Source organism: Camelus dromedarius, chromosome 9 (genome assembly GCF_036321535.1).
Source record: "Camelus dromedarius isolate mCamDro1 chromosome 9, mCamDro1.pat, whole genome shotgun sequence".
NCBI classification, from domain to species: Eukaryota; Metazoa; Chordata; class Mammalia; order Artiodactyla; family Camelidae; genus Camelus; species Camelus dromedarius.
In genome coordinates, this window is record NC_087444.1 from 31,280,212 (window position 1) to 31,303,518 (window position 23,307).

General features: G+C 36.2%; 1 protein-coding gene across 5 annotated transcripts; it reads right to left on the reverse strand.

Moving 5' to 3' along the window:
• Positions 1–188: 188 nt before the first annotated feature.
• ZFP1 (ZFP1 zinc finger protein) lies at positions 189–23,062 on the reverse strand. Of its 5 annotated transcripts, XM_064488957.1 has the most exons (6): positions 22,925–23,062; positions 20,848–20,982; positions 18,482–18,558; positions 18,340–18,391; positions 3,652–3,778; positions 189–3,389 (listed from the first exon to the last, which is right to left on the reverse strand). In XM_064488957.1, the coding sequence occupies exons 3-6, from the start codon at positions 18,541–18,543 to the stop codon at positions 2,308–2,310; spliced, it is 1,323 nt and encodes a 440-aa protein (XP_064345027.1). In that variant the 5' UTR covers positions 18,544–18,558; positions 20,848–20,982; positions 22,925–23,062; the 3' UTR covers positions 189–2,307. The 5 variants fall into 5 exon arrangements, with proteins under 5 accessions (XP_064345027.1, XP_031313921.1, XP_031313922.1 ...); XM_031458061.2 differs by lacking the exon at positions 18,482–18,558; XM_031458062.2 differs by lacking the exons at positions 18,482–18,558; positions 20,848–20,982.
• Between the last annotated feature and the right edge of the window lie 245 nt (positions 23,063–23,307).

Genomic DNA, 23,307 nt, shown 5'->3' on the forward strand with positions numbered 1-23,307 from the left:
GTGAACTAATGTTGATTACTTAACTCACTGTGTCCATTCTAATGGGTTATGGTGGTGGTCTAGTAGAAATAGATGTTAATTTAGAGACTAAGGAATGCACAAAAAATTTTCCATTGAAGTTAGTGTTAATTTTTGACTTTGAAGAATTCTATTCTTCAGGCCCATAAAATTGTATACAAACACACACGCACCTTTTTAGATCTTTATTTTAGAAAACTTGGTGTACACATGCACACGCTTTCTCCCCCTCCTGTGCCCCCATCTGACCTGGCGGCATTTGCTCCTACACACTCTTTTCCATGGAATTTCATCCAGCCATGGAGTATCTTTACAAGTTTATTTAATCATTCCCTTACTGATGGTCATTCATATTGTTTCCTTTTTTTGTCCTTACCAAAAAATATACACTGATAAACATATAATCTGAGGTACTGGCACTTTATTTTTTTCTTAGGGATAGAGTCCCAGAAGCAAGTCTACTGGGTTGAGGAGTACAGTTGGTCCTTAAACAGCACAGGGGTTTGGGGCACTGACCCTCTGCGCAGATGGTAGCCCAAGTGTAACCCAAGTATAATCACAGTTGATCCGCCATCCAAGGTTCTGCATCCACAGATTCAACCAACCGCGGACTGTGTAGCACTGCAGTATGTATTTACTGAAAAAAAATCTGTATAAGTGTGCCCGCGCATTTCAAACCCATGTTATCCAAGGGTCAACTGCACATATATTCTTAATGTTAAAAGACAGTCACAATGATTGCCAAGGAGGTTGTCACAATTTATATTTCTAACAGCAGTGTATGAAATTAACCTCTTCCACTGCTTCCTTGCCATAGCAGGTAAGATGACAATTTAGAAAGACAAAAAACTTATTGGACTATGGATATAAATTTGTTCAGAAAATCATTCAGGTTCATACATAGTCACAGCACATCAATAATCTTCAAAAATAACTAAAAGAAAAAAGGCCAGTTATAGTTACCACTTACAATTCTAATGCATGATTTGTAATTGATAAGGAAAGGAACTTGTGAATTTGAAATCAAGTCTAAAATGGTGTATCTTTGAGTTAAGCAAAAATAAGAAAATTTTTTAGGTTAATGACCAATATATGGAGAGCCTGCTGAAAAGTCTAACTTATAAATAAAGTGTGAGCTTTTAAAGGAAAGAGATAACTTAGTAAGTCAGGTTCCAAAGGGAACAGCTTTTGGTGGATGACAGTAAACTCATGGAAGCAGAAATGCCTCTTTTAAACAGAACACTGCAAAAATTTATTTCTAAAGTGGACTATGCACTTGGAAATTTTAAAAAGCAGTAAAAGACATTTATTGATAGTTTCTTAAAATAAATTATTTTCCTCTAATGTCTCTGAAATGTAACATTTTTGAACTACAGACACATCCTAATTTTTGCAAGACAGTTATAAAACATTAAGAGAAACAGGGAAACACACAAAAATACAAGTAGTTCTGGGTTGTACAGTATTTTGGTAAAAGACATGCACTGTATGTAGATACCGCACTGAAAAGTAAGGAGAGCAAGACCGGGGTGGGTATTCCTCGGCGGCCCACCTGCGCGGGGGTGCACTCCGCGTGACGGACCCTGTGCTGGCCTCCTGTCACTCTCTGAATGATCTCACACTTGCATATTCATGTCAATAATACTTCCAAAGGAAATCTTCAGCAAACCCAGACGGTTAAAACTTCAACAGCACTGTCTTCTGTTTATTGAAGAAGCAGCTCAGTAACAAGGTGCTGCCGACTTACCTACGCCAGCAAGCAGGAGGAGAAAACATACTAAAATCTGGTGTATACGTCACTTGGAATGCATACTGGACTGTGAAGGTACTGAGAAACACATGTGCTGTTTAGTATGGAAAATCTTGTTTGCTGTGTCCTAATTATCAGGACAAGAATTTCCAACTCCCAGTGACTGGGTTAAATGTACACGTGCAGATTTAAAATACAAAATTTGTGTTTTGCAGCATATTCTCACACATAACCACTGAATTCCTAAGGTACTGTCTGTAGAGCTTTTATGCTGTTGCCCAGAATATTTCATTACTGAGTAATTCATTCAAAATTTTAAAAAGCTTTCTTTTGTCTATTTACAATTGGATACATTCTGATATGTATTCCTTAGTTGAGTATCAAAACTTTCACTACAGTATCGTTCTTAGGAGATCCTATTTTACCCATTTTTGAGTTGATAGATTGTATCTCAGTATGAGCTCCCACCCTCCTTCAGCACCTTCACCAGGTTTCTCCCCATAGGAAGAGTTCTCCACAGGTACAACCCAGCTGCTGTCTCAGGCTTTGTCCCCTGCATGAACTCTCTGATGGACACTGAGTCGGGACTTCCTGCTGAAGGCCTTCCCACACTCAGAACACTCATACGGTTTCTCTCCTGTATGGATTCGCAAATGTAATCTAAGAGTCGACCTCTGGCTGAATGTTTTGCCGCACTCAGTACATTCGTAGGGTTTCTCTCCTGTATGAGTTCTCATATGTATAATGAGCTGGGAGTTCTGGATAAAGGATTTTCCACATTCACTGCACTCATAGCGTTTCTCCCCTGTGTGAATTTTCTGGTGTATAATGAGGTTTGATTTCTTGAAGAAGGTTTTTGCACATTCATTACACTCATAGGGTCGTTCTCCTGTATGAATTCTCTGGTGTGTAGTAAGTTCAAACTTCTGGGCAAATGTCTTGCAACATTCACTGCATTCATAGGGCTTCTTCTCCATATGTGCTCTCTGGTGTACAATGAGGTTTGACTGGTGGGTGAAAGCTTTTCCACATTCAAGACATTCAAAGGGTTTCTCCCCAGTATGAATTCTCTGATGTTTAATGAGGTTTGCCTTATGGGAGAAGGTTTTCTTACACACATTACATTCATAAGGTTTTTCTCCAGTATGTATTCTCTTATGACTAATGAGGAGTGACTTGAAGGAGAAAGCCTTGTCACAATAATTACAAATAAAAGGTTGTACCAAATTTCTAATTTTCTGGTGTTTAAAAATGGCTTCTTTATGGCCAAAGGCTTTTCCACTTCTATTATATTCAGAGTATTCTACTCCAGTGTGGGTTTTCTCTTGCTTCAGATAGAGGAGCGCTTTTCCAAATCCATTACAGTCATCAGCTTTCTTTCTTACATAGCTTCTATTACTATTAAGTAAGTCTGAATTATATCTCAAAGTTTTTTCATATAAGTCATACTTATAGGGTACTTGTCTTAAAGAAACAAAGTCTGTGCTAAGATTAAAAGTTTTTCCAAAGAGATTATCTTCTTCTTCAATTGGCATATGGTTCTTAAAGATTACAAATGGCCTTGCCTGCTCGTCTGGGTTTCTGGGGTCATCCTCCATCTGGTCATCAGCTTTCCATACCTCTAGGAAAGAGCACATAAAGTACACTTTGTCAACCCTTTCACTATAATGTGAAGTCTCCACAAATTTCCATTGCTGGGGTGCCTATGTTTGGGATGTGGTCTTCCAGTATATAAAGGTTCCCAGTAAAAAATGTTTCCTAGTTCGTGTACTTTGAAAGGAAAAGAATGGAAAAAATCCCCAAGGACAGTTGGGTCATGGTAAGGAAACACTGAAAAATGTCCTGGGGTGGCCCTCCTCCTCCCCCCCTTCCTCCTCCCTTACCCACTGATAATAAGTTGCTATAATTCTCCAGCATCACATCCATGTAGAGGATCCTCTGAGAGGGGTCCAGTTGCTCCCATTCCTCCTGGGTGAAGTCCACAGTCACATCCGTGAATGACACTGATCCCTGAAATGGCATACTGCTGTTCATTCTGAAAGGATCAGCATTTGCTGATACCAGAAGGACATATAAACACTTACTCTTCCTACGTTGTAAAAGTCATTCATCTTTAAAATTTACATATAAAACCAACTGTACACTTTCAGTTTTGTCATGCCTCCAAAATATTTTTATACATAAAGTATTCAGATTCCCCTACATCTCTGGCACTATTTGGCAGATACCTAAGATTAATAAAATAGTTTCTCCTCTGAAGATGTGCACATGGAGATACTCACATAAACATTAATATGCAATATTTAATGTTACCAGTGTACTCATGCTTTTATAGGCATTATTTTTGTCATCTCAAACTACACACTATTAGAGTTAATTAAAGCTTTGAATATTTAAAGGCAGAAGATGAAATTCCAATTACAAGACAATCAAGCATAATTAGAGATCTCTTGACCATATCTAAGCCATAAAAAAGGGTAGAAAAGCAAAAATAAACAAGTGAGACTACATCAAACTAAAAAACTTCTGCACAGCAAAGGAAACCATCAACAAAATGAAAGGGCATGAGAGAAAATATTTGAAAATCATGTATCTGATAAGGGGTTAATATCCAAAATATATAAAGAACTTATATAACTCAATAGCAAAAAAAAAAAAAAAAGTCCAATTAAAAAATGGGCAGAGAAATAAGACATTTTTCCAAAGAAGATATACAAATGGCCAACAGGCACATGAAAAGGTGCTCAACGTTACTAATCAGGGAAATGCAAATCAAAACCACAATAAGGTATCACAACTGTTAGACAGGCTACTATAAAAAAGACAAGATGGGGGAGGGTATAGCTCAGTGGTAGAGTGCGTGCTTAGCATGCACAAGGTCCTGGGTTCCATCCCCAGTACTTCTGTTTAAATAAACAAACCTAATTACCCCCTATAATTCTCCCCTAAAAAAAGAAAGAAAATACATTTAAAAAAAAGTCTATAAGAATACACAAGGGGAAATCTTTGTGACTGTGGGCTATGCAAAGATTTCTTAGATATAACACCAAAGCGGAAAAAAAAAAAAAAAAAAAGACAAGAAATACCAAGTGCTGGTATTGGTGAGGATGTGGAGAAAAGGGAACTCTTGTATACTGTTGGCGGGAATGTAAATTGGTGCAGCCACTACAGAAAACAGTATGGAGGATCCTGAAATAGTGAAAAATAGAACTACCATTTCATCCAGCAATTCCATTTCTGGGTATTTATCTGAAGAAAACAAAAACACTAACTCAGAAAGATACACAGTCAGCTCTCCATATCTCTGGGTTCTCCATCCACAGATTCAACCAATCATGGATCAAAACTATTTGGAAGAATGGAGAATAGACAAATGGAGAAAAGACAGTCTCTTCAGCACGTGGTGTTGGGAAGACTGGATAGCAGCATGTAAATCAATGAAATTAGAACACTCCCTCATACCATACACAAAAATTAACTCAAAATGGCTTAAAGGGAACCCTCCTACACTGTTGCTGGGAATGTAGTTTGGTGCAGCCATTATGGAAAACAGTATGGAGATTCCTCGAAATATAAAAAAATTCACCTACCATATAATCCAGCATTCCCACTTCTGGGTATATATCTGGAGGGAACTCTTAATTCAAAAAGATACATGCACCCCCAATGTTCACAGCAGCACTATATACAATAGCCAAGACATGGAAACAACCTGAATGTCCATCAACAGATGACTGGATAAAGAAGTTGTGGTATATTTATACAATGGAATACTACTCAGCCATAAAAATGATAAAATAGTGCCATTTGCAGCAACACAGATGGACCTAGAGATCGTCATTCTAAGTGCAGTTAACCAGAAAGAGAAAAAAATACCTTATATCACTCATATGTGGAATCTAAAAAAAAAAAAGAAAAAAGGACACTATGAACTCATCTACAAAAAGGAAAGACTCACAGACACAGTAAACAATCATGGTTACTAGGCAAAAGGGCTGGGAAGGGATAAATTTGGGAGTTTGAGATTTGCAAATGTTAGCTACTACATATAAAAATAGATTATAAAAAAAAGCAAGTTTCTTCTGTATAGCACAGGGAACTATGTTCGATATCTTGTAACAACCTTTAATGAAAAAGAATATGAAAATGAATATATGTATGTCTATTCATGACTGGGACATTGTGCTGCACACCAGAAGTTGACATATTATAACTGACTATACTTCGATAAAAAAATAAATAAATATTTGGAAGACAAAAAAAAAAAAAAAAAAAAAAAGCCAGAAAGGTCTAAAGAGCAAAACTTGAATTTGCAGTGCAGGGCAACTATTTATACGTCACTTACATTGTGTTTAATTTACAACTATTTACATAGCATCTACATTTCATTAGATACTTAAAGTAATCTACAGATGGTTTAAAGGACAGAGGAGGATGTACTTGGTTATATGCAAATACTATGCCTTTTATATAAGAGACCTGAGCATCTGCAAACTTTGTTATCCAAGGTGGGCAGTCCTGGAAACAACCACCCAAGGATACTGAAGGGCAATTGTCTCCATGTTCACTTCTGCATTATTTACAAAAGCCAAGATATGGAAACAACCTAAGTATCCATCAATGGATGAAGGGATAAAGATAATGTGGCATATATACACAATGCAATATTATTCAGCCATAAAAAAAAGGAATCTTGCAATTTGTGACAACACAGATGGATTTGAGGACATTATGGTAAGTGAAATCAGAAAAAAGACAAGTATCTTGTGATCTCTATTATGTGTGGAATCTTAAAAAAAAGAAGAAAAAAAAGAAACCAAGTACACAGATACAGAGAACAGATTGGTGGTTACCTAAAGGCCGGAGGATGGAGGTAAGAAAAAACAGTAAAAGGGGCCAAAAGGTATGAACATCCAGTTAGAATAAGTCTTGCAATGTACAGCATGGTGACTGTGGTTAATAATACTGTATTGCATATTTGGAAGTTGCTAAGAGAATAGGTCTTAAGTTCTTCTCACAAGAAAAAAACTAACTATGTATGGTGATGGATGTTAACTAGATTTACTGTGGTGGTCACAACACATACAAATACTGAATAATGTTGTGCAACTGAAACTAATAATGTTATATGTCAATTATACCTCAATAGAAATTAGAAGTCTGTAAGTTAAAAAAAAAAAAAAAAAGAATGTTCATAGCAGCATTTTACATAAGAGCCCAAAGCTGGAAAAACAAAGGTTGATAAACAGTAGATTAATAACTTGTGGCATATTAAAACAGTAGAGTACTATAAAGCAATGAAAAGGAACTAATTCCAGCTATTGGGGGAGGATTTCACAAAGGCTTTGAGAATGCTGGCTAAGTCTTCTTCCTTGACCTGAATGTATATATGATTTTGTAATATATAATAATATATATTATTCACTGTAATAAACAATCCCCATGAAACAAAAATGCTGAAGCATATAAATGTGAAAAAAGTGTCATGAACTAGAAAACCAAGCCTTTACTCAAAACCAGGATGATGTTAAAAGGAAAAAAAAATTGAAGACCATTTCGTAACTTAGAAAATCATCTACATCCACTTGGCCACAAGATAAAAACAGTAAGAACTTTTAAATCACTGCCACACCAACAAGGGGGATAAACCTGTGGCACATCACTTTGACGTAAGTTACAATTCAGAAATGACTGTACCATCAAATATGAAAATATTCTGTATTTTTTTCACAATGCTACTTTTTATACTCCATACAAACAAAAAAATGCTCCAAAAATTACAGATAAAACACAATTCTGACACCATAACATTAAACAAGATGTCAAACATTATCCACAAAGACTTTTGTAGACAACAGAAGTAGTTTTCATCTGGAATGAATCTGGTGTTTGGTGCAGAAATGCTATGGCCATGAATAGAGGTGTACCTAGTGTATCTGACACTCAGAGCAGACCTCAACTCTTCAAACTGTTAAACATCTAAAATTTTCACCTGCAAGTTTAGTTCTGAGTGCAAGAATCCTTTTTAACCTATTCACATAACCTCTCTTCTGAATCTGTTTGTCTGTCATCTTCAGTTATGACTCCCAATTCCTTAACTCCTTCTACTTCTTCCAGGCTGTCACTGCCTTGTCCCAGTGATTTCCCAATCTTCCACTCATAACTTGTAGCCTCAGGAAAAGTTAGAGGAAGTATGAAAAAAAAAAAGATGAGATAAAGGTCAGAGCATTACAAATGACCTAGTTATACTGCACAAATTTGCAGGTTACCCAATGGCATTATTTCAGGACATTTTATAGGAATCTTTAGCCACTTGGCATGGGAGCAGAGAATGTAGGTGGTGGGTCATCTGTGCCTAAGACCAATGACACTGAGGTCAACAATCACAGAGTGGAGATTTCCCCAATAGTAAATACTCATTCCCATTTTTAGACTGCTTCTGAAATTATAGTTCATAAAATAGGAACACTGGGAAATTTCCCAGGGACTAAATTAAATACTACGGACACAAGGACCAATAGGCATGCTATAGACCCCCTTCAAGTCATTCCTTTGCCTCCTGTTTCCACTGCCACCCCAGCTACTACAAAAGCTTCCTAATTCTTATTTCCTATCTGCTCTTATTCTCATCTACCCCACATTCTAAAGTTAACGTAATTTTTCTAAAGTATAGCCCTAATTACATGATTATTCTGGTTAGAAGCAGTCATCCATTATCTGTTGAAATAAACTAATGACTAACCCAGCATTGAACATCATTCAAATTTCGCTTCCATCCCTCTCTCCCCTGGCTCTCCTCTATGTACAGATTCTCCCACTTAGGTCACATCACAGATCACTTAAACGTGTTCTCCATAACTGAATCCCTACTCTCTTTTAAACCCGGGAGTACCTTGTTCGTGTTTCTCTTGTGGCACTTATTTTACTCTGCTTTCTTTCATTAAATGTGCCTTATTCCTTCCACTCTCCCCATTTAGATAATCTAATTTTTAGATCAGAAATTGTATCTTCCTCATCTTTGTGTTTTTATAAGCATAGTACATAAGTACATGTTACGTACTCAAATAAAATAAAATAAAGCTAAATTGTATGGAGCTCAATATTCAACTTTCCTTATCGTCTTGCTTCCTGAAGAGACATGCCACATAATTCCTGCTGCAACATCCTACGTAGCTAGCTAAAACGATGGGGCATCTGCACTATTCACACTCAGATTATCTAAAAATCTTAGTAAAATTTGGTAAATCCTAAAATCTGGTTCATTTTCCTGAGATGTCATGCATGCTATAGTATACTTGTGTCTTCATTAAAAATGCTTTTTATTCAGTTTGCAATCTACATGATTCCCATATGGATTCTGCCTATGCTTGTACCTGACAATTTATTTTCTTTTGGGTACCAATCTTATTAGTGGTTATTCAGCTCTTCAGCATACAGGAAATTGTCACTCTATGCACTGAGTACATGTAAGTGACATCATCACCACACTGTCAGCATAATGTAAGTAGAGACACAATGTGACTTACCATCACACAAGCGTATGTCATAGGCTAAATAACCTGTCACCAAAAAAAACTAACAGCAGAGTAAAACTAAGCAGGAAAAAAGTTACAAAAGATATTTTTAAAATAATATAATTGGATTTAACAGCAGATTAGACAAAACTGAAGAGATGACTAATAAACTGGAAGATAGGTCAGTAAGAAATATCCAGACTGAAATACAGAAATAAAGGATAGAAAACACATCAAAGCATCTAAAAGACACATGGGACAAAGTAAATGTCTAATATACTTGCAACTGGAGTCCCAGTAAGAGAGGCAAAATCCAACAGAAACAATACTTGAGGAGACATGGCTTAGAATTTTCTGGAACAGCTCACAGACCATAGAACACCACTAACCCCAAAAAGAATAAATATAGAGGAAACCACATTTAGGGACATCATAATGAAACTGCTAAAAATCCCAAAGGGAAAAAAACATACTGCCTTCAGAGACACAACAATAAAACTGACAGCTGACTTTTTCATAGAAACAATGGAAGCCAGAAAATAACAGAGTATCTTTAAAGTGCTAAAAGCACTAGAATATGAGTTGAGAAACTTTTTCTATAAAGAGCCAAGTAGTAAACATTTTAGGTTTTGAGGATGGTATGTAGTCTCAACTACAACTAATCAAGTCTGCCCTTGGACCACAAAAGCAGGCACAGGCAATATGTAAACAAATGGATGTGGCTGTGTTCCAATAAAATGGGATCTACGGACACTGAGTTTTGAAAACATTTAATAAAAGATTAAGACCTTCAATGAAGTTTTAAAAAACAACAAACTTTTTACAAGAAGCAAACTGAAAACAAAGTCTGAAAATAAAAGGCATAGAAAAGCTGGCACAGGAACATCAATAATTAGTAAAAACAATTCCAAAAATATGTGTATTACCATGACCCCCAAATCCTATAAACTACCTAATGTATATAAAAGTATTAAAAGAGAGGACTGGATACACACACACGAAACTTTTAACATTGTCTGCCTCTAAAGTGAGGAGACTGGCTTTAGGATCAGGAAGATTTTAGCACTGGGTGAGGTGACCTAATAGTGACAGCATACTAGGAGGGCAGACCACGACAGAGACAGTGAGACAGTAAAGACAGATTTCATGTACAAACTGTATAACATAAAGAAAAAACTTATATATATTATGTGTGAAAACAAATAAGCCAAGATGTTAACGTTTTTTTTCCCTTTTTTTGGGGGGGGGTGGGGTAACTAGGTTTACTTATTTATTTAATGGAGGTACTGAGGACTGAACCTAGGACGTGGTGCATGCTAGGCATGTACTCTACCACTGAGCTCTACCCTCCCCCACAAGATGTTAAGTATTGACTACTCAATGGTGTAACAGGTTGGTAGTTATCAGGTTGAACCATATTGAAATTATGACATTCAACTATTCGGACATACAAAAATGGCTATTTCATATAGCCCAAATTAATATGCTTTTATTTGTATTTCTGTGCAGTTTTACACTTCACAGAATCAAACCAAGAAAGTAAGAGAAGATGAAAATATTTAATGACCTAGCAGGCAAACAGGAAGAAAGAGCATCAAAATTTTAGAGTACTAGGAACAAAGAAAAAAAGCTTAGAAGTTTCAGGAGAGAATGGAATAGCTCACATTCTGATAAACAGGTAAGCCTTTGGACTTGCTGACTACAACACTAAGAAGTAGTGACTTCAAAATTCTGAAAGAAAACAACAACAGAAGGTGGGCAAATAAATGAAACAGTCTGCAGCCACTGGACAGCAACCACTGCAGGGCTACAATTACTGAAAGAAGGGTGAACTTGAAACGAATTCCATATTCACACTGATGAAAAAAGTGCTGGGGGTAAAAAAAAAAAACCCTACTGAAAGAAAAAAATTGTCAATCTTGAATTCCATATCCAGCAAAATGTCCCTAGTGGTATTTTCTAAACCATGACACAGAGAAATAGAGCCCAAGCAAAAAGAGACAGAGCTGTTACATGAAATAAAAACCAGCATTTGGGTCTGCAAAATAACTGGGATTTGGGCGCAGGGTAATGGAGATAAGACAGACATAGAGAAGGGGCTCTAAAATTCTGCATAAAAATTCACCTCAGATCTTTGGCTGGTTCCTAATACGTGCAGGTGGAGGGCAAACCTCCAGGGTAACTAGCAGAAAGCTGTTTTGTTCTGCCAGGTAGCTAAATTATTGGTAGAACAAAACTTAATATTCTTTAGAGGCAAGTATGTATCATACAGCATGTCCAACAAACAAAAATTATGAGACATGCAAAAAAGCAAAAAGAATGAAAAGACACAAAAAAATTAAGAGATAAACAGTCAAAAGGAGACGTAGGGATAACCCATGTTTTAGAGTTAGCACACAAAGAGTTCATTTTAACTGTAAATAATGTTAAAAAATAAAGAGAAACAGATGTACAATGTGGTGAAAATACTGGAATATTTTAACAAAGAACTAGAATCTACAAAAAGGAAGCAAATGGACATTGTAGAACTGCAAATGTAGTTTTTAACTGAAGTTAAAAACCAACTGTAGCTTTCTGGTCAAGATGGTGGAGTGGTAGGACCATGAGCTTGCCTCTCCTTGTGCCTACAACAAAACCACAACTGACTGCTAAACAACCGTCAAAAAAAGACTGGAACCTAGCAAAAAGATCTTCTTCAACTGGAAACAAAGAGGGAACCACAGCAGGACAGGGTCTTTTACGGGCTCATATAAATTTTTAAACTGTTTGTTCTAATTCTGTGAAGAATGTCATGAGTATTTTGACAAGGGTTGCATTGGACATGTAGATTGCTTTGAGTAGTACGGCCATTTTGATAATGTTGGTTCTTCCAATCCAAGAGCACAAGATATCTTTCCATTTCTTTGTATCATTTTCACTTTCCTTCAGGAATGTTTTACACTTTTTAGACTACAGGTAACTTCCTTGGCTAAGTTTATTTCTAGGTATTATGTTGTTTTTGATGCAATGGAAATGTCTGTGCCAGTTATAGAATTCTGGTTTTTGAAGAGGAAAAAAAAAGTAAATGAAGGGCTGCAAATGGCAAAATATCCTTCTTTATTATAGGTGAGTTGTATTCCATTACATATATATGCTGCATCTTCTTTATCCATTCATCTATTGATGTGCACTTAGGATGCTTCCATATCTTGACAATTATTAACAATGTTGCTATTAATAGTGGGGTGTATGTATCTTTTTGAATTAATTCTTATTTTGTGGTTGGCTTTATTCCTTTGATAACTATATAAGATTAAAAAGCTAAAGCTCTAAATATTCTTAGTAGCAATGAATAGTACATATACATAAATTTAAAAAATATATGCAGTATATTGTGTATATGTATACATGCAATATATTGTATATGTGCAAACTGTAACAATTCTACCTAATAAAACTGAAAAAAAAAAAAAAAATTTTTAACCCCAAAGTCTAATGCACTATTGCTTAAAATGCTGAAAGAGAAAACAAAAAAAGTAATCCTAGAACCAGAGAAGAAAAAAGAATGGGACAGAAACAATAACTGATAGCGCAGGATATATTCAATATCTTGTAGCAACTCATGGTGAAAAAGAAAATGAAAACAAATATATATATGTTCATGTATGACTGAAGCATTATGCTGTACACCAGAAATTGATACAACACTGTAAACTGACTACATGTCAATAAAAAATATATATATAGAAGAAAAAAGAAACAATTGAAGAAATAACAGCTAAGAATTTGCCAAATTTGATAAAAAGGTATTGAATACAAACCTAAGAAACTCAATAAAGCTCAAGCAGAATAAATACAAAGAAAATTATATTTAAATACATCAAACTCAAACTGTTGAGTGCCAGAGAAAGAAAGAGTATCTTAAAAGTAGGCAGTAGAAAAAGACACATTTCCTTCAAGGAACAACTATAAAAATGTGACAATGAATATTTATATGTTCACGTATAACTGAAAAATTGTGCTCTACACTGGAATTTGACACAACATTGTAAAATGACTATAAATCAATAAAAAATGTTAAAAAATGGATCTATTTCTTAATATACACCATAGATGTGAGACAAAAACAGAATGCCATCTTTAAAGCACTGAAAGAAAAAACAAACCCTAGAATTTTACTGCCAGGGAAAATATTTTTTTAAATGAAGGCAAAATAAAGACATACACAGATAAACAAAAGATGTAAGAATTCACTGCAATATACTGTACAATGTTCTTGGGTTGTACTGAGGTGGTATAATACTAATGCAAGGTGATTAGTAACATACATAAATTGTAATCCTTAGAGAAACCACTTCAAAAAATAAAAGGACACAAAGGTAAAAAGGCATAGAAAATTCAGGTGAAAAACAAACAGCAAGATGACAGACTTAAATCCAACTGTGCCTATAATGAAATTAATTATAAATAAAATAACCAATTAAAAGACAGACTGTTAAGCTGGATAAAAACCATAACCCAACTATATGCTGTTTAGCAGAAGTACACTATAAATATAAGAACACAACAGGTTGAAACAAAGAGAATGGAAAAGATATATCATAAAAAAGCTAATTATAAAAAGGCAGGTATGGTTCTATTTATCAGACAAGGAGTATGATCAGAAATAAAGAGGGACATTCCAAAATGATAGAAGGGTAATTCCACCAGGAAAATAGAATAATCATAAATGTGCATGCACTTAATAAATGTATATGAACTCAAAAACACAGCTTCAAATTACATCAAAAACTGACAGAACTAAAGTGAAGAAGGACAAATCCACATACTACCTACCAACCAAGCAGTAGAAGAGAATGAAGGCATTTTCAGAAAATTAACTTTTAAAAAATCTCTCTCTCACATATCCTTTCTCAAGAAGTTACTGAAGAATCTACTCCATTAAAAATAGTAGTCCAAAAAAGGCAAAGACATGAGAAAAGGCAAACAAAAGATCAATAGGAAAGCTGAAAGAAAAGCCTGTGAGGAATTTGAAGGCGATCACAGGATGGCAGTGATTCTCTATCAGTACCAAATTGCGTGAATGAAATAGTGTGATTCAAAAGCAGGCACTCTGAGGCTGTAAGATGCCTACTGCCGTTGTACCACCTCTTTAACCTGAGAGAATTCCTGGGTGGGCCTGAACCAGATTCTTATCTGTCTGGCTTTGGTTTGCCTTGTCTGGAACATGTGCGGATGACATCTATCTCTCCCACACCAGGTTGCCAATGAGATAAGGGCACTTGTTTCATCTCATAGAAGTGTTCTTTGATCTACTCCTAAGAGTTGGCAGTTGACCAGTGATCCAAGAAGCAGGGAATACAGAACAGCCCACTTACTCTAATTATATTCTTGCCAGACATTCAATACTTGATCCACACTTTGATCCTGCCAAATGGCCCAACTATGTGAGCTCTATGTTTTCCTATTCTCTCATGGCCTTGCCAATGACTTAACCAATAAGATTTTTGTAAACACTTAAGAAAAAAATTGAAGCCAGACTCTGACCCACAGACTCTATCCAGTTCATCTCCTAGAAACCTCTATCCAATAACAGCAAAATTCCCAGACAGAACCAGATCTGTGCTTGCTTGCTAAGTTTTGCCATATTGCTCCCCAGTAAGTCTGTATCATGTTTTTCAATAGACTTAATTTTTTTAGAGCAGTTTCAGGTTCACAACAGAATTGAGCAGAAAATACAGAATTCACACATAGCCCTCCCCACCCACACATATATACTCTCCTACCCTCAACATCCCTCACCAGTGTGACATATTTGGTATAATTGATGAACCAACATGGACACATTATTATCAACCAAAGTCCACAGTTTACATTAGGACTCATTCTTGATGTACATTTGATGGGTTTTGTCAAATGCATAATGACATGTAGCTGCCACTACAGTATCATGCAGAATAATTTCATTGCCCTAAAAATCCCTTGTGCTCCATCTATTCATTCCTCCCTCCCTCTCCCCAAACTCCTGGAAACCATGATCTTTTTATTGTTTCTGTAGCTGTGCCTTTTCCAGAATGTCATTTGGTTGGAATCATACAGTATGTAAACTTTTCAGACTGGCTTCTTTCATTTAGTAATATCTTTTAATTTTCTTCCATGTCTTTCATGGTTTGTTAGCTCATTTTTTTTTTTAACTGCACATATATTTTTAAATTTACATATATGTACTGTTTATTGTTTCTAAGAACGTTTAGAGTTTTAGCTTTCTAAACTTAGTTATCAAAGGAATAAAGCCAACCACAAAATAAGAATTAATTCAAAAAGACACATACACCCTGCTAGTAACAGCAACATTTTGAAGTGAAAAAAAAAAAAAAAAGTAAATGAAGGGCTGCAAATGGCAAAATATCCTTCTTTCTTATGGGTGAGTTGTACTCCATTATATGTGTGTGTGTGTGTACACACACACATACACAAAAATATATATACACATATATGTATGTATATATAGTGCATCTGCATTATCTATTTAACTGTTGATGTGCACTTGGGGTGCTTCAATGTCTTGGCAATTATAAAGTCTGTACCATTTGATACCACCACAAACAATCCAGGAGTGGCTTCACCTCTCTTTAGCTAACACTGGCTAATGTAACTTGAAAAAAACAATGATAAAAAACCTAAGTCTTGATAAAGAGAATATGGGTGCATGAAAGGACATCTTTTATATCTCAAATATCTGGAGGAAGAAGAAAAAAACTCCACCAATCAAATGAAAAATTATGCAAAATAAGGCAATATAAATTCCAGTTATACATATACACACTATTATATATAAAATAAACAACAAAGACCTACTGTATAGCACAAGGAACTATATTCAGTATCTTATAATAACCTATAATGGAAAAGAATCAGAAAAAAGAATATATATGTATGTATAACAGAATCACTTTGCTGTACACTTGAAACTAACACAATTTTGTAAATCAACTGTACTTCAATTAAAAAAAATTCCAGTTTTTCAAGACTGAATTTTATATTGATTAGGGATATATATATATAAATATATATAAATGGGAAAATGTTTGAGAAAGGCAAGGCAATAATTAACATAGGTGTCAAGACAGTGGCTAACTACTAGGAAGAGTCAATCAGAGAATGTATCATAAAGAACAGATAATGTTCTATTTCTTAATGTGGGTGCCCATTTATTATTATTCTTTAATGTATAAATACTTGTTACATACATTGGCTAAAGCATGTATAAAGAGAATTATAATGCTTTATACACTCTTCTGTATAAATGTTACATTACACAATACCAAAAAAATCGGAAAAATGAGGAAATTCTCTATGTTCTGACATGGAAAGACTTCAAAGATGTCACCGAGTGATAAAAACACATATAATCAAGAGAATAAAAAGACAAAGACATCTTTGCAACTCACATATCTGATAAAGGACTGGTATTCAAAATATATAAAGAACTTTAAAAACTCATCAATAAACAATCTAATTTAAAAATGAGCCAACGACCTTAACAGACACCTCATTAAAGAAGATATACAGATGGTAAATAAACACATGAAAAGATGCTCAACATTATGTCATCAGGGAATCGTTTATTACAACAGCAACAAGATACTACTGAACATCTATTAGAATGGCCAAAATCCACAATATAGACAACACCAAATGTTGGCAAGGATGTAGAGCAACAGGATCTTATTCACTGCTGGTGGGAATGCAAATGGTACAGCCACTCTGGAAGACAGTCTGGCAGTTTCTCACAAAACATACTCTTGCCATACAATTTGCAGTTGTGCTCTTTAGCATTTACCCAAATGATTAACTTATTTTATGTTTACACAAAACCCTGCACACAGATGTTTACAGTAGTTTTAGTCATAACTGTCAAAACTTGGAAGCAACCAAGATGTCCTTCAATTGTTGAATGGATAAACTATAGTACATTCAGACAATGGAATGATACTCAGTGGTAAAAATAAATGAGCTATCAAGCATGAAAAGGCATCGAGGAACTTCAAGTGGATATTTCTAAGTGAAAGAAACCAATCTGAAAAGCTTACACACTGATTGATTCCAACTATAACACAGTCTGGAAAAGCCAAAACTAGGGGAACAGTGACAAGATCAGTGATTTCCAGGGACTCTGGGAGAGAGAGGGAGGGATGAATAGATAGAGCACAGGGGATTTTGTGGTCAGTGAAATTCTGTGTGATACCATGGTGGTGGATACATGTCATTATATATTTGTCAAAACCCATATAATGGACAACACCAAGAATGAATCCTAATGTAAACTATGGACTTTAAAGGATCAGTATTGGTTCATCAGTTGTAACAGGTGTACCACATTAACACAAGATGTTAATAACAAGGGAACTGTGTGCAGAGGAAGTGAGGGAATATATGAGAATCCCCGTACTTTTCACTCAAATTTTCTGTAAACCCAGAACTGCTCTTAAAAAAATGAAGTCTATTACTTAAAAGCAAAACAAAACACATATAAACAGAGCAGTATGATTAATATGCTATCTTACATTAACCTATACTTGTACTTGTGTAAATATGTACAAATAAACTCTGGAATGCTATTCAGGAAAATGACAATGGAACTAGTGGAGGTTGGGGGTAGAATTTAAATACACACCTAGGTATTAGTGAGTTCTCTGGCATCACGTTCATTGGATTGGAAAGATAAAGTACACATAATATTACTCAGCATCTGCACTCAAGAATGCTCTATGAAATAACCAGAGACAAACTAATAACCTGTTTAACATGAGTTGCTTCTGGGGATGCTGTCCAAAACACCATCTACATAAAGGTCCACAAAATTTATTCAGACCTAAGGCTAGAGAACCAAGGAAATGGTATTCATAATCAATGCAAGACATTCAATTAATCTGACTTTTTGGCTGCTGGTATTGATTATTCTTACTATGTCTTCCTTGAGTTTTACTCATCTATACCTTTCTATGTCATTTCCTAGGTCCTTAGAAACTTCTTCAAATTCACTGAAAACAGAATTGGAGTAAACAAACAACTCACCTGGGATTTGTTCATTTTCTGCAGTTTTGGGGTAAAGGCAGAGGAGGTAGAACTGAAAAGAGGAAAAAAGAAGGTATTGTTATTAAAGAACTGACCTGCCTCAGAACTTCTAAAATGACTTCTAGAAATCCTTACACATCACCTGGCAAAATATCGCCTCCTGGGAGAGTCCCTTTGCCTCTTCAGAGGGCCAGAAAGAACCATGCTGACAGCACTCACCTTCAATCAAATGTTACAAGACACTCAAAAAGGCAGGACTAAGACAACCCACTATCAACAGAAACCTCAACTGATTAAATTATCAGAGAATTTAAAGCAGCCATGATTCATATATTAAAGCTTTAATGAAAAGGTGGGTAACATGAATGAACAAATAGGGAATTTCAAGAGCTAGAAACTTCAAAAGAAGAAAATCAAATGGAAATACTAACAAAAGTACAGTAACAAAGTTGACAGAATACTTTCAATAGGCTCATTAGTACACTCAACAGAGCTGAAGAAACTTTCAGTAAATCTGAGACTGGTCAAAAGAAATTACCCAAACTGAAACACAAAGAGAAAGTAAAAGGGGAAAAAAAAAGGCAGAGAATCCAAGAGCTGTGGTACAATATTAAACAGCCTAACAAACCTGTATTGGGGTCCCCAAAGGGAGAATGGGACAGAAGTATCTGAAGACATAATGATTGGGAATTTTCCAAAAATAATGAACGATATCATAACACAGATCCAAGAAACTCAGATAATCTATCCAAAAAGAACACCAAAAACCAAAATAAAACAAAGACACACCCAGAAACATCATATTCAAAGCAAAGGACACCAAAGTTAAAGAGAAATTCTTGAAAGCAGATAGGAAAAAAAAAAAACCCAACACATTATCCACAGGCATACCACATTTTATTGCACTTAAAAGATTGCTGTTTTTTTTTTTTTTAAAACAAATTGAAAGTCTGTGGCAACCCTGCATTGTCAGATGATGGTTAGCATTATTAGTAATAAAGTATTTTTAAATTAAGGTATATACATTGTTTTTTAGACATAATGCTATTACATACTCAATGGACTGCAGTATACTGTAAACTTAACTTTTATATGCACTGAGAAAGCAAAATATTTATTTGACTTGCTTTATTATGGTGGTCTGGAACTGAATCTGCAGTATTTCCTAGGTATGCCTGTACAGAGGAACCAAAATAAAGAATCACAGCCAATTTCTCATCAGAAACAATACAAGCCACAAGACAATGTAGTGCCATCCTTAAAGGGCTCTTTAAAAAAAAAAAAAAAAAAAGGAAAAAACCCATCAACCCAGTATTCTATACCCAGCAAATACATTTTTCAAAAATGAAAGTGAAATTAAAAATCTCTTCAAACAAACAAAAACAGAGAGAATTCATTACCAGAAGACCTGTACTACAAGAAACACTTAAATAAGTTCTTCAGGTAGAACGGATATGATACCAGACAGAAACATAGATCTACACAAAGAAATAAAGATCTCTGGGAATGGTTAAAATGAAGACAAACATAAAAGACATTTTTTATTACTTTTAATCAATTTAAAAGATAATTGATTGTCTATAGCAAAAACAGTAGCAAAGTTTTGTGAACTTACAGCATATGTAAAAGTAATATATATGATAACAGCCCAAAAGATGGGATGATAAAATTGTTAATGGGAGTATGCTGTTTTATAAATCTTACATTACATATAAAGCAGTATAATGCTATTTAAAGGTCCACTGTGATTAACTCAAGATGTTTATTGTAAACTACAGGGCAACTACAAAAAAAAAATTCTTTAAAGAAGTATAAACAAGATGGGGAGGCTATATAGCTCAGTAGTACAGTGTATGCTTAGCACGTGCAAGTCCTGGGTTCAATCCCCAGTACCTCCAGTAAATAAATAAATAAGTAAACCTAGTTACCCACCCCCCCGATAAAAAGTTATAATAAAAAGTTTAAAGAAGTATAAACAATAAGCCAATAGTGGAGAAAAATATGTAATCATAAAAACTACCACTAAATTCAGAAGTAGTCAGAAAAAGAGTAAAACAGGAACAAAGATGAGATAGGAAGGACAACTAGAACAAAACTAGTAAGATGGATTTTAACCCAACCATATCAATAATTGGTATAAACATAACCAATTAAATGACAGAGGCTGTCAAACTCGGTAAACAAGGCCAAACTATGTGCTGTCTAGATGCAGTCTGTTTTAAATATAAAAACATATTCATGGAATAAAACATGTTTTAAGGCAGGACACAAAAATTTAAACAAAAAACTCTCTCTCCGTCCTTTGGGCCTCCTCTCTCCCCCTATAGTGTGCAATGTCCATCTGCATTATCCATTAACCAGACCACCTCAAAGATGGGAGTGCCTGCTCAACTGTAAAGATTTTTTTTTTTCTTCTGAGCTAGAAATAATGTAACTTAAAAATTAACCATTGTTTTCTAACTCTGTAAGGGGTCATGATGACTTGCTGCTCACTTTGTATGCGCTTACCTGGACTATGTATCTTTGGTGAACTTTATGTAAAATGTCACTGTGTCATTTTGATGTACAATCCTTTGTTTCAAAAATGTATATGATTGTGCCTTCTACTTCCAACAGGCAGAACAGTTCTCAGAGCTTCAATAGCTAGATCAAAAGTAAAAGGATAAAAAAGGATAAACCTTGCAAACACTCATCAAAATAAAGTTGGAGCAATTATATTACTATCAAACAAAGTAGACTTAAGAAGGAATATCACCAGGGATAAGGAGTGATATTACATGTCACTGTGATAAATGACACATGATAAATGTGCCAAATCACCAAAACACATAACAATCCTAAATGTACATGCACAAAAAGAACTTCAAAAAATGAGAAACAAAAATTGATAGAACTGAAAGAAAAAAATAGGTAACTCCACAACTGTAGTTCAAAACTTCAATAATCTTTTCTCAGTAAGTGACAGAACAGGTAGACAGACAGAAAATCAGTTAGGCCCCATTTACTGTTTACAGAAGACTCTATCACCAACAGCACAATGATCATTATAAAAGTATGTTTAGAACATTCCCAAGATCGATCATAACCCTGGCCATAAAACAAATCTCAACAACTTTTAAAGAACTGAAGTATGTGACAAAATATATTCTTTGACAAAAATAAAGTTAAACTTGAAATCAGTAACAAAGATCTGGAAAATCCCAAAATAATTTGGAAATTAAACAACAGACTTCTAAATCAGCAATGGGTGAGAAAGGCAGTCACAAGGGAAGTTTTTAAAAAACACCTAACTGAATGGAAACGAAGACATAACATATTAGAATTTGAAGGAAATGTATTTAAAGGACAACTGTAGCATTAAAACTAATATCAAGAATGACTGAAAACAAAAAGAATGACGAGACATTACGATAGATGCTACAGACATTAAATAGTTATTCTTTCACAATAAAAACACATACCCATTAGCTACACAAATTAAGGAGGAAAAAAAGAAGTTCCAAATACACAAAACAAGTGGGGAATATCAACAAACACAAGAGAAAAAAAAATGGAAAAAAGAATCCATTTTCAATAGCAACACTACCTAAGAATAAAATTAAGAAAAACGCAAATCTTTTATGAAGATAAAATGCTGTTAACAGGGACAAAATGAAAGAGGATCTGAACAAAAGGGAAGGCCTACAGAAGGCCAACATCATAAAGGTGTCCATTCCCACTAATTAAATGTAACCATTAATGGGATCATAATAAAAATATCAACAAGTTTAAAAAAAATTTTTTTAAGTACCAATGTGAATCACAAGTAAACAAGCATAATCTCAAAGTGGTGAAGGCTTTCCGGAGTTATAAAAGGGAAAAGCAGTAAATTCAACCATGGAGAAATTCAAAACGCCTGCATGGCAAAAACTACCAGGGAACAAAGTCAAAGGCAAATGATATGATAAAGTATCACCTGGATGCGTGACCTTGGGTAAATCACCTAAGCCCCATCTATTATCACTGGTGTCCCATCAGCTGAAATTAAGGAACTAGTTAAATCACAAGGTAGGTATGAGGATTAGGTGAACACTTAAGCTGAAAAGGCTTTTGCAAAGAGGTCGTGGCTCCTCCTCTCCTTCGGCACACCGTGCTCATCAGGAAACTTACTGAGGCTTCCAATCCTCCTTGCACCCGCGAGGCCCCGGGACGCAGCACGCTGCATCCGGGCGCAGCCAGGTGTGTCCGGCCCCGCCCCCGGCCTCGCCGCGCGCCCGCCCGGCCTGTTCGCGTGCGCGCCGGCCCCCCAGGCTTCCGGACCGAAGCCGCCGGTCGGAGGCGCTTTTCTTGACAAAGGGAGGAAGGCAAGCCCTCGCCGCCGCCCTCCCCCTCGGCCGTCCCCGCCCCCGCACGTCCGGCCGAGCGGGCCCGGCCAGCCCCGAGCAGAGGAGAGCGCCGGGCCAATCCGGACGCCGCCCCGAGGGTCGCCGTCGCCTGCGAGTCGCCGAAGTTTGGACTCTCACCCAACGTGGGCACGAACCCATCCCTCATCTCCTTCCCCTCGGCCCCCAAACCCTGCGGAGCTGCCTGGCAGCTCCCCTCATACCTGGAGGGGCACTGCCTCCGCTCGTGGCTCAGTGCTAGGCCCGGTCACGGCGCGGGGCGGCTAAGACGCGGGGAGACCCGGGCCCTATCACCCACTCACGGCTGGAGTGGGGGGAAGGGCGGCCACCGGCGCGCTCGCAGCATTGCACATGCGCAGACGCAGGGGCTGCTCGCCGTCCCAGGGTCCTCCGAGGGGTGGTCCATCGAACTTCGGGACTACATTTCCCATAAGCCTGCGGGGCTGCGCTGTAGGGACTCTCAGTAAAGTCTTCACCTTGTTTAACTGGTCGGAGGATCGCTGACCGAGATAATCCCTTGGCCCGGAGTGTTCGTTTTCCCCAGTACGGATTAAGGGTTACAACCACTACCGCCCCCAAATAGAAA